Source organism: Heterodontus francisci, chromosome 1, assembly GCF_036365525.1.
Source record: "Heterodontus francisci isolate sHetFra1 chromosome 1, sHetFra1.hap1, whole genome shotgun sequence".
Taxonomy (NCBI): Eukaryota; Metazoa; Chordata; class Chondrichthyes; order Heterodontiformes; family Heterodontidae; genus Heterodontus; species Heterodontus francisci.
This window is the reverse complement of record NC_090371.1, coordinates 273,799,158-273,811,939: the sequence shown is the minus strand read 5'-3', so window position 1 is coordinate 273,811,939 and position 12,782 is coordinate 273,799,158. Positions and strand designations below refer to the sequence as shown.

At 44.0% G+C, this 12,782-nt stretch overlaps 1 protein-coding gene across 1 annotated transcript; it reads left to right on the top strand.

Annotated features, from left to right (window-relative positions):
• Nucleotides 1-2,649: 2,649 nt before the first annotated feature.
• On the top strand, nt 2,650-10,652 carry rpl34 (ribosomal protein L34). The gene is made up of 5 exons (XM_068045339.1): nt 2,650-2,683; nt 6,298-6,371; nt 6,809-6,908; nt 9,615-9,718; nt 10,523-10,652. The coding sequence occupies exons 2-5, from the start codon at nt 6,307-6,309 to the stop codon at nt 10,605-10,607; spliced, it is 354 nt and encodes a 117-aa protein (XP_067901440.1). The 5' UTR covers nt 2,650-2,683; nt 6,298-6,306; the 3' UTR covers nt 10,608-10,652.
• Nucleotides 10,653-12,782: the final 2,130 nt, after the last annotated feature.

The following is a 12,782-nucleotide window of genomic DNA, read 5'->3' as shown; positions in this document are numbered from 1 at the left end:
GGCTCGGTTTAATGTCTCATCCAAAAGATGGCACCTCTGACACTGCAGCACTCCTTCAGTACTATACTGGGACTGTCAGCCTGGATTATGTGCTCAAGTCTCCAAAGTGGGACTTGAACCCACAATCTTCTAACTCAGAGCTGAGAGTGCTACCCACTGAGTCACAGCTGAGGACTCTGGCAGTGCCTTCCTTGAAATCTCCTCATGACACCGTTGCACCCACAGAAATGCAAGGGGACTGAGTTTCTGTCTGCAGGTTTGGTTGGTCGCAGAACCGAAAGCACGAGACAGGGTCATTAAAATACCTGGGATGGGCATGTCACCCATCCACAGAGGCAGCAGGCCTGGGAGTGTTACCAAAGGACCAACTTGAGGCCTGGATCTGGCCAAAGAAAAATATGCCCATATTTCTTTTTTAAACCCCACAGGGACAAGAGGGACAACTTGGTGACAGTTAAATCGATCCCTCTGTGATAAATTTCCATTCTTTTCTTCTCTCCTGGGGCCTTTCTCTAGTGCCAGAGTGGGACTAATGCCACCTGTCAGCAATCAGAGTTCCTCCTGGGCTTACCAGAAGCATTTTCGTAGAATCATAGAATGGTTACACCATTGGTAGCCGAACCTTCAAACATCATGGCCACACTCTCTAGAATTCCTTACCTGAACTCCACCTCCATCTACTCCTTAAAACCCACCTCTTTGACCAGGATTTTACCCACCTCGTATGGACTCTTTCATCGATTTGGCATTCATTTCGCTGAACACATCGCTGGTGCACCTTTAGTTGTTTTACTGCGATAAAGACACTTTATAAATGCAAGTTATTGTTTAACAAGAACACACTTATATAACCATAAAACCATAGAAAAGTTATAGCCCATCCTGTCTGCGCCAGCTGAAAAACCTAACCACCCAATATAATCCCACCTTCCGGCACCTGGTCCGTAGCCTTGCAGGTTACAGCACTTCAGCTGCAGGTCCAGGTACCTTTGAAATGAGTTGAGGGTTTCTGCCTCCACCACCGATCCTGGCTGTGAATTCCAGACACCCACTGCCTTCTGGGTGAAAAAGATTTTCCTCACGTCCCCTCTAATCCTTCTACCAATCACCTTCAATCTGTGACCTCTCTGCTAGGGGAAACAGGTCCTTCCTGACTACACTATCTAGGCCCCTCATAATTTTGTACACCTAAATTAAGTCACCCCTCAGCCTCTTCTGTTCTAAGGAAAATAACCCTAGCTGATCCAATCTTTCCTCATAGCTGCAATTTTCAAGCCCTTGCAACATTCTTGTAAATCTCCTCTGCATTCTCTCCAGAACAATTATGTCCTTCCTATGGACAGAAGACTAGAAGTTGCACAAATCTCGGGAGTGCGTTTCTGGCTCAAAAGTGGCAAAAGATGGATTGGAACAGGGATCTGCTCCATTGATAAATTTACTGCAATTGTTCTGGAGGGCACTTCCTACACCTGCTCCAATTGCATTTCTGCAGCTGCTATGAGGACATTGCCAGGTTGCCCCAGGATATCTGCCCAAAATCTGGAGGATAGTGTTAAACTTCAATGGGACATAGAAGGCTGGTGGAATGGGCAGAGAAGTGGCAGGTGAAATTTAATGCAGAGAAGTGGGAAGTTATTCATTTTGGTAGGAAGAACAAAGAGAGGCAATATAAATTAAAGGGTACAATTCTACAAGGGGTGCAGGAGCAGAGGACCTGGGTATTTGTGCACAATTATTGAAGGTTGCAGAGCAGGTTGAGAAAGTGGTTAATAAGGCATGTGATATCCTGAGCTTTATAAATAGGGCATAGAGTACAGGAACAAAGAAGTTATGATATACCTGTATAAAGCACTGATTCAGCCTCAACTGGAGTATTGTGTCCAGTTCTGGGCAGCACACTTTAGAGAGGGTGCAGAAAAGATTCACGAGAATGGTTCCAGGGATGAGGAACTTCAGGAGAAGCTGGGGTTGTTCTCCTTGGAGAAGAGAAGATTAAGAGAAGATTTAATAAGAGTTGTTCAAAATCATGAAGGGTCTGGACAGAATAAATAGGGAGAAACTGTTCCCACTGGCCAAAGGATCCAGATGCAGAGGACATCGATGGAAGGTGATTGGCAAAAGAAGCAATGGTGACATGAGGAAAAGCTTTTTTATGCAGCGAGTGGTTCAGTTCTGGAATGTTCTGCAGAGTGTGGTGAAGGCAGGTTCAATCAAGGCCTTCAAAAGAGAACTGCATAATTATCTGAAGAGAAAAAAAACTGCAGGGCTCTGGGGAAAAGGCGAGGGAATGGAATAAGGTGAGTAGCTCTTTCAGAGAGCTGGCATGGACACGACAGGCCGAATGGCCTCCTTCTGTGCTGTAACCATTCTATAATTCTATTTTGTTTTTGTTGGAAGTGGAGTTTCTTGTTTAACTATGGGAAAATAAATTGCGATTTAAAGTGACAAAGGATGCCATAACTAAGTGGGAGAAGGACTAGCAGCTTTGAGCATCTCTAATTCCCGAGGCATCCCAACACCATGTAGTGGCCGTACAACAACATGGCGACCCCTATCGGATTCCAGCACGTTACGTAATTCCGTACATCCGCTTATGTTGTACGGCCACTACATTGTGTTGGCTCTACTTGAACTTTGCCCTTCATCCACTTCCTCCTTCCTTTTCCGGTGACGCTAGGTGCAGGTATGGAGCTTGTTGAGGCTGCGGACTGGATGGGGTTTTACGGACAATCGGGTGTCATCCGCGGCCATCGGGAGTTCGATCCACCGGGGCCTCGTGGGTTGCCGTTCCCCAGAGCGAGCGCGCCTCTCTGGGGCGGATAGTGCGAGGTGTTTGTGAGGCGGGGACTCGCAGGGATGAGGCGGGCCTGTGAGTGATCTGAGCTGGGATGGATGAGGCCTCGATCCCTGAGGCCGCTCGGGGTTGGTGACAGAGAGGGGATGGGATGGGGGGCGCTCTGGTGAGAGGTAACGCTGACAGCCGCCAACCCGGGCTTGGGCCTCCGCCTTGGTAACGCCTGAAAGAAGGAGGCAGCAACTGGGGTTAATACTCATCGGACTGCAGGCAGGCGAAGTCCGGCACCGCTGGGAACTCTTACATTTATATAGTACCTTTCACAACCACAGGGTATCCCAATTAATTATTTTCAAGGTGCAGTCACGGTTGTAAGAAAAGCAGTAGTATAGCAAGATCCCACAAACAGCCAATGTAATGACCAGATAATCTGTTTTAGCAATATTGGTTGACAGGTAAATATTACTAGGATGCTGCTGAGTACCCTCTTGTTCGTCTGTGAAATAGTGAGCAGACTGGGATGGATATTGTGTTTAATGTCTTGTCCTGAAGACGGTATCTTGGATAGTGCAGCAGTCCCTCATTACTCCCTTGGTAGCATCTGAGTCAAGAAAGTCATGAGTTCAAGTCGAATTTCAGAGTCTTGAGCACATAATCCAGGCTGACACTCCAGTCTCTGTTGAAATCTGCTGTAAAGCAGTTTATGGTGTACTCAATTTTAAAGTTCTTGTCCTTGTTTTCAAAACCCTCTGTGAGCTCACCCCTCCCTATCTCTAATCTCCAACTCTACAGCCCTCCCAAGATATCTGTGCCCCTCCAATTCTGGCCTGTTGCATATCCCTGATTTTTATTACTCTACCATTGGCTGTCTTGCCTTCAGTTACCTAGGCCCTAAGCTCTGGAATTCCTTCCCTGAACATCTCCTCCTTTAAGTTGCTTATTAAAACCTACCTCCATGGTCATTGGCCCTAATATCTCCTTATATGTCTCTGTCAGATTTTGTCAGATAGTACTCTGAAGTGTGTTGGGATGTTTTATTACATTAAAGTCACTATATAAATGCAAGTTCTTTTAAGATCACTGAGCACTTTCTGAGCCAGATTTTGACAGCTCACTGGAATTCTGACCTATCTTCCACAGGTCAGGAAGGTAGCACATGAGAATGGGAGCTGAAATGATTAAAGTAATAATGGGATGTTAGAATGCCTCATTGTTCTGTGTGGGCATTGGATACTCGTGTGTTTTTCCTATTTTGGGATCATTTTCTGGTTTGGTTTTGAGGGTATGGTTGGTGAACTGGCAGAGGAAAGGAGCAGCACACCATGATGAGACTTGAAGCTCTTTTGTGAAGATGGAATAAAGACTGAGGTTGCGAGCAATACGGACAGAGGAGGCTGTCTGTTACACTGTAATTTATCCAACCAGAAAAACCCTGAGGTTTTCGACTGTAGTATCTGATTCTGGGGCTTTTGCTTCCACTGCTGTATCTGGGCATCCATTCTCAGTGTTCACTTTGTGTGGCTTAAAACTTCCTCTAATACTATCTTTACCTTTTACTAATTTGACCCTGTCTCCTTGTCCTACTGCTACAACTTAAAGTACTTGTAATTTTCTGGATTTATCTTTCCCGTACCATTCTCTTTTGGGCCTCCTTATCTCGAGAGACAATGGATACGCGCCTGGAGGTGGTCAGTGGTTTGTGAAGCAGCGCCTGGAGTGGCTATAAAGGCCAATTCTGGAGTGACAGGCTCTTCCACAGGTGCTGCAGAGAAATTTGTTTGTTGGGGCTGTTGCACAGTTGGCTCTCCCCTTGCGCCTCTGTCTTTTTTCCTGCCAACTACTAAGTCTCTTCGACTCGCCACAATTTAGCCCTGTCTTTATGGCTGCCCGCCAGCTCTGGCGAATGCTGGCAACTGACTCCCACGACTTGTGATCAATGTCACACGATTTCATGTCGCGTTTGCAGACGTCTTTATAACGGAGACATGGACGGCCGGTGGGTCTGATACCAGTGGCGAGCTCGCTGTACAATGTGTCTTTGGGGATCCTGCCATCTTCCATGCGGCTCACATGGCCAAGCCATCTCAAGCGCCGCTGACTCAGTAGTGTGTATAAGCTGGGGATGTTGGCCGCTTCAAGGACTTCTGTGTTGGAAATATAGTCCTGCCACCTGATGCCAAGTATTCTCCGAAGGCAGCGAAGATGGAATGAATTGAGACGTCACCATTAACATCATAGAATCATTGAATAGTACAACACAGAAGGAGGCCATTCTTTTCTTTTTTATCCATTTCATGAGATGTGGGTGTTGCTCACAAGGCCAAAGTTTGTTGTCATCCCTAATTGCCCATTGAGAAGGTGCCTTCTTGAACTGCTGCAGTCCATCTAGTATGGGTACACACATGCTGTTAATGAGGGAGTTCCAGCATTTTGATCCAGACACAGTGAAGAAATGGTGATAGTATGGCAGTACAGAATTCCCAGCCTCTGACCTGCTCTTGAATGTGACTGTTCCAATTCAGTTTTAGTTCAATTCAGTTTCGTCCCATTGCGTCTGTGCCTGCTCTTTCGAAGAGGAAGCTAGTTGATCCCTTTCCCCTGTTCTTTCCCCAAGTCCTTGCAATTTGTTCCCCTTTAAGTATTTATGCACTTTGATTTTGAAGGCTGCTATTGAATCTGTATCTTGTATATCTCTAAGATCTCTGCTTAAATAACTCCTTTGAAGGCTGAGAAGCCTGGTTTTCTCCAGTCCTCTGACACCAGGAATCAGTCTGTTGGCCCTACTGCCTCCAGTGATACTGCAGTTTAAGCAAAGTAAGATCAGAGTTTTCTATTGTATTTTTAACAATGCTGCCATGCTGGGACTGTTGGCTAAAGGGATGAAGTTGATCTGTAAGAGTGCTGAGTTTCCGAAGCACTGAATCTGATATTTATTACTTTATAAAACCCAGGCAATGATATATGTCATTTCTACAGCACTAAACATTGGGCTACATCTGTTGACAAAACTCCTGAACTTTTTTTAATTCTTTAATGGGATGTGGGCATCGCTAGCAAAGTCAGCATTTGTTGCCCATGCCTAATTGCCCTTGACAACTGAATGACTTGCTAGGCCATTTCAGAGGGCAGTTAAGAGTCAGCCACATTGCTGTGGGTCTGGAGTCACATGTAGGCCAGACCAGGTAAGGGCAGCAGATTTCCTTCCTTAAAGGATATTAGTGAACCAGGTGAGTTTTGACGACAGAGGACATTAGTTTCATGGCACCATTACTGAGACTAGCTTTAAATTCCAGATTTTTATTAATTAATTGAATTGAATTTAAGTACCACCAGCTGCCATGTGGGTTTTGACCCTGTGTCTCCAGGGTATTAGTCTTAGGCCAATAAATTACTAGTCCAGTGACATTACCACTACGCCACCATCTCCCCTTACTGAACTGTAAAGCTTTATCATAAAACAGTTTAAATGTTAATTTTGACTGTTACCTCTACATTTCTTCCAGCTTTAAAAGATGGTTCAGCGTCTGACATATCGTCGTAGGTTGTCCTACAACACAGCCTCCAACAAGAAAAGATTGTAAGTAGATTAGATCATGGCTGGTCTGCAACTCTGTCTACCTGTCTTGGTTCCATAACCCTTAATGTCCTTGACTAACAAAAATAAGATTGATAGATTTTTGAAATTTTCAGTTGACCCCACGCTGAACATCTTTTTGGTGGAGAGGATGCCAGATTTCCACTACCGTATATTTGAAGTGCATTCTGACATTCCTAGCTCTAATTTTAAGGTTCTACCCCCTTGTTCTGGATTCCCTCACCAGAGGAAATAGGGTAGAGAGAGAGACTATCAACTCCCTTAGACATCTTAAACACCTCAACTTGATTGCCCCATAATCTTCAATAGAAGCCTACCTTAAAATGTAATCCTTTTAGCATTTGAAGTTGTCTTGTTCTCAAAGGCTGTCTTGTTTAATTTTCTGAGGGAAAACACTTACCCTTTCCTTAATTGTGAAGGTCTCGCACACCTGGTAACCGCATCGTCTTCCTATACACCAAGAAGGTTGGCAAAGCACCAAAGTCTGCGTGTGGCATCTGTCCTGGAAGACTCCGCGGTGTAAGTAGTCACTTTAATCCATGCGGCAAGGGTTTTGGTTTAGAACAGCTTGTGATTTCTAATGCATGTAGTTGAACCTCATTGGGCATTGAGGCGCTGCAGCTGCAGTCTGGGGTGGAAACAGTTTTGTCCTGCCTTGTCTTTAAAAAAAGTGGCAGTGTGTGGATTTTTTTTCCACAATTTCCTGATCTGATGGGCTTCTTGGCTATAATTACAACCAGGGACTTGAGTTGCCATACATTGGATCAGCAAGAGGAGATTTCTTTTGTTTAAGTTATTTAGAGTTTTGATAGTGACTGGGAAAAGACTATTTTTCTCTGATCAGTGATGAGGACCATCAATTTAAAATTGCCAATCTGCGGATAGAGGATAAGCACGTTTCTTGGAGCTTGAATGCTTTACCACTTGGTTGAGGCAGAGGCCAATGCATTGGATGAATGTATAAGCAAAGGAACGTATCGGGATGCTGGGTGAAGAGTGTTTTGGATTGTTCCAGCAAAGAACTGGTACAGTCATAATGGGCTGAGTGGCCTCTGTGTGCATTATAAACGTGTATAAGTCTGTGCACTGAAAGGAGAAAGCACTTCTCCCTATGTTGCAGGTTTAGAAATTTAATCCAGTCCCGTTTCTTTTGATTGCATTAGAGTATCAATCTTTACAGTAACATCCCCATATCTGCTATTTGCATTTTATTGCTGACCATGATATATTCTGCAATAACAGGACTTTGTTATTTTGGAGGGGTGGCTTTAAGTCCTGAATGCCTCTACATTTGGCTGACAAACTAAAAATAGCACCAAAGTAAATAAAGTTGAGACTGAAAGGTGAAGGATGCCTCTCGATGCTAGAGTTGTTTTGTTTTTGTTTTTTTGTTTTAGAGATACAGCACTGAAACAGGCCCTTCGGCCCACCGAGTCTGTGCCGACCATCAACCACCCATATATACTAATCCTACACTAATTCCATATTCCTACCACATCCCCACCTGTCCCTATATTTCCCTACCACCTACCTATACGCGGGGCAATTGCTAATGGCTAATTTACCTATCAACCTGCAAGTCTTTGTTGAAATAATGCAGCCAAGTTTCTGATTTGTTATTTGGTTGAATTAGATGTGTCTAACCTCAACGCTGTTGGATTTTTCTGAGTTGAGTTGAAAAGTAAGAGAAGGCTCAGCCCTTTTTGCAAGAGCAGTTTGTGGTGAGCTTATTAAATTTTGTTCTTCGGATGAATTGTGTGAACATTCCATCACCTGATTTGTCTCATTTTTTTATTAGATCAGGCTGTGAATGAAACTGGAGATTTGAATCAACGATGTGCATTTCAATGTAAATAGCACATTGATGTATGGCTTTCATTAGTTAGCTGGATGCTTGAATATGCCACTTAAATAGCTGTTGCTTGTACTGGCACCTGTTTCGTTGAAGATCCATCCCAAATTAAATCTTTATCGGAGTCTTTTGTTCCTTCCCTCCTGGTCAGCACAGATCTAGTAATGAGCCTCTTTTCAGTATAAGAAATGGTAGCAGAGTAAAAAAGACCTTTACTCTGCATCTAACCTGCGTTGTATCTGACACAGGGTCGCCTAATGTTGACACTGGTTACAAAACGTACCATAATAGGCAAAATAAGTCCATAACATCTTGTTTGGTTGAGCACAAGAAAATCCCTGCGATAATATTTTAAGATTAACTGTTAACTTTTCAATGTCTGTCTATCTTTTGGGGGAGATCCTGTGCTTTGGTTGAGAACATTCAATAGATTTCATCACGGTGCGTTAATTTGGTTGTAGAATTTTAGTGCAATTAAAAATCAATGTGGAATTTAATTTGTTGTTGTAGTTCCACTTCCTGACCAAAATACGTTACCATGAAAGTTGTTGGATTCTTGTAAAAACCCAGTGAGTTCACTAACGCCCTTTGAGGAAGGGAACCTTACCTGGTCTGGCCAACACATGACCCCAGTTCCACCTGGTCTGGTTGATCCCTGGTGTGGGCATTCGGAGTGGGCAGTAAATGTTGCCTTGCCAGTAACTCAATATCTCAAGAACAAGTAAAGGCTTGCAGCATTAAACTTTTTGAAAAATCTTAATACATTTGTTAAATGTTTTTTTATTTCTTGTGCCCGGAGCAAGTGAGATCAATGCTGTACAATGGAATACTTTCCACTTCAGGCACCCAGTCTTGACATCATTAACCCCAGGGCAAATACAGCAGAGCTAGAGGCCAGCTGAAGCTTTACTCTGCCCTAACCTCAGAAGAGCACTCATATTGCATCAATGTAGCACTTTTTCATGTCCTCGGTAACCATCATTAGGTCGGGTAAAATTTCCGGTTAAAGACACTTTTCTTCTTGCTGCAAGGCCTATGCTAACTAGGTGCTGGATCAAGATTAACCAAACTCATTTCACATGGGACCCTTGCAGTCACAAGACACATTCAGGCTGACTTGGCTTTGAACTGAGATGAAAAGCACTCTTTGGTCTGCTGGGTCATCCAGTTCCTAACTGTGTTTGAAGTACAGGGATAGGAGAACCTACTTTGAGTTTTGGCCAAAATGTCTTAAAGCATGCTATTGATTTTAACTGTTTTTACAGTTGATTCAGTAGGAAAGTATGTTCATTTTTGATGCTGAATATGGCTATTTTGTGTGTGAACTGTTGACCAAAAATAGACATTAACTGATTCCTTTTGAACTTGTGCAGATTCGGGCTGTTAGACCCAAGGTCCTAATGAGATTGTCAAAGACCAAGAAACACGTCAGTCGAGCTTATGGTGGATCCATGTGCGCCAAGTGTGTACGCGACAGGTAACCTTCAAAATTACTTTTTCGTAATACTTCTTTCGATTAATCAGTTCATCGAACATTATTGTCTGCAACAAGACCCCCCAATGTGGCATGTCAGCTGTCCTAGTATGTGTCCAGTCTGACAGTGATAGTCGATTCCACACTGACCTTCAAGCAGCCTGTTGAAGGTGGAATATTGAACTGGGTGGGTTTTCTGTTGATGACCCAGGATGGGGAAAAATGAGAGGGGGGCCTTCAAAGGTTTCAACAGAACTGCTGCAGCAAAACCAAACCACACTATGTGTAGTTGGTGTGTTAAGACAGCTGATAAAAGGTCGCTATAAATTGGAATAATTGTTGGGCCAGTGAACTGTGTGCAGTCAGGGAAGACCACCACCTTAAATGCTCCTGCCCAGGCTGTGAGCTGTGTGATTTGGGTGTCCAACATCCCTCCAGAACCTGCAAACTTCAGTGAATGGTTCTGGAGATGCTTTTCGCCTGCCAAAATCAGGAATATTATGCATGCAGCCTTTTAAGTAGGCTCCACCCTAAAGCCCATCAGAAGTTCTGTGGGAAGGCAATCAGCCGTGAGTGTGGCCTGTGTAGCACCACGGCACTCCTGCTGGAGCTGTGACCCAAGTGTGCCAGCCCGCAGGAGATTTTCAGCTCCTGCTAATCAGTGATTCTGGAGTACAGGTCATATGCAAGTATGTGGGATATGTGACTGTTATTTAATCGAGACCTTTCTTTCCTTTGGCACCCTGCTGTTGAGCTGCAGTTGCAAACCTTGGTCTGATGTGCAGCTTTTTTTAAAAATCTTTTCAGAATTAAGCGTGCATTTCTTATCGAGGAACAGAAGATCGTGGTGAAGGTGCTGAAGGCACAAGCACAAAGCCAGAAGTCGAAGTGAACCATCTTGTTTTGTATAAACATGGGATTAAAAATCTAATTGGAACTTGTTTGTTTGAGAATATTTATTTCCCCTACAATGTGTAGATAGTTAGTCATAAACAGAATGGGCTCCTTGCATGGAAGAAATAGTAAAATGCCATAAATAGTGAGGCGGAAAGCTTTAAATCACAGGACAATACAGATGGACTGGTAAGAGGGACGGAGCAGTGGCAAATGGAATTTAATCCTGAGAAGTGTGAGGTGATGCATTTTGGGAGGACTAACAAGGAATATGCAATGGATGGTAGGACCCCAGGAAGTACAGAGGGACCTTGGTGTACTTGTCTATGGATCACTGAAGGAGCAGCACAGGTAGATAAGGTGGTTAGGAAGGCATATGGGATACTTGCCTTTATCAGCCAAGGCATAGAATATAAGAGCAGGGAGGTTATGATGGAGCTGTATAAAACACTAGTTAGGCCACAGCTGGAGTACTATGTACAGTTCTGGGCACCACAATATTGCAATGATGTGATTGTACTGGAGAGGGTGCAGAGGAGATTCACCTCTGGGCTGGAGCATTTCAGCTATGAAGAGAGACTGAAAAGGCTAGGGTTGTTTTCCTTAGGGCAGAGAGGGACATGATTGAGGTAAACAAAATTATGAAGGACATTGATAGGTTAGATGAGCACCTGAAATGCCATAAGGCTACAGGCCAAGTACTGGAAAATGGGATTAGAATATTAGGTGCTTAATGGCCAGCACAGACACCAAGGGCCTGTTTCTGCACTGTATAACTCTAGGAAAGTTAGCCAAATCAATACCACCAGCATGATTAAAGAATCCAAATCAGCTATAGTATTGAAGTGGGCAGTATGATATAAATTCTACACCTGATTTGTTAAATGCCTTGCCATCTGCACTTAAAATGGGTGCAGAGTTTCCATAACTAGAATCTTGGTCCTAGTTCCCCTGCAGTGGGGGTGTTGGACCTTCCTGTTATACCACAACAATCCTTTAAATTTTATTTCTACTCATTGGCCTGGGGTTTTTGTCCTTTTGCCTCCCAGGCAATTACATGGTGACACAGGGGAGGGTGCTGCTTGAGACATCCAACTGTAGTCTCCACCTTTTGCCTGCCTCCTATATAGTTAACTGTACAAATTGCTAATTGAAGACCTGCGTGTTAAATCAGCCAATCTTCTAAAATGATAAACACTGATCTGCACAAAATATGTGACACTTTTGTAATTGCTTGTGGTAGTGACAAATGGTTGGTGCCATTTGCCCAATGTGGGTAGCTACCTGTGATGAGTGAGGACAGGCTAAGTGGTGGGGACTACCTTCAGCTTTTTACAAAGCCAACTTAGCTCACAGCCTGGGCGGCACAGTGGTGAGCACTGCAGCCTCACAGCTCCAGCGACCCAGGTTCAATTCCTGGTACTGCCTGTGTGGAGTTTGCAAGTTCTCCCTGTGTCTGCGTGGGTTTCCTCCGGGTGCTCCGGTTTCCTCCCACATGCCAAAGACTTGCAGGTTGATAGGTAAATTGGCCATTAGAAATTGCCCCTAGTATAGGTAGGTGGTAGGGAAAATATAGGGACAGGTGGGGATGTGGTAGGAATATGGGATTAGTGTAGGATTAGTATAAATGGGTGGTTGATGGTCGGCACAGACTCGGTGGGCCGAAGGGCCTGTTTCAGTGCTGTATCTCTAAACTAAACTAAGCTCACATCCACTCCCCCCCTTAAAGTGTTTGACTGGAAATTGATCTGGCATTGGGATAGACTATGGATGCAGTGTGTCATGAACGATAGAAACATATTGAATTTTACAGAAATCAGCTATTTGATCCAACACATCCATGCTCCACCCTGTCTCTTCCCACTCTACTTCATCTAACCCCAAATTGTCCAACATATGGCCTATGGGCCAGAACCCAGCCCACTAAGTTTCCAGCTGGCCTGCCACTGCCCATCGATTATAGGCACCTGCATCTGTTTTTAATGGCCCATATTTCCCTAGCACTATACATTTATATAAAAAAAACTTGCTGTTAGTTGATTGCTCGCCATTATGTAGCTCTTCCCCCAACAGTACGGTTTACTACAATTTACTCATCCTTTAAGGCACAGCAAACTTTAATTTGTAACTCCACGATGTTCCCTTACCATCACAGTAATTCTAGTTTATTCTA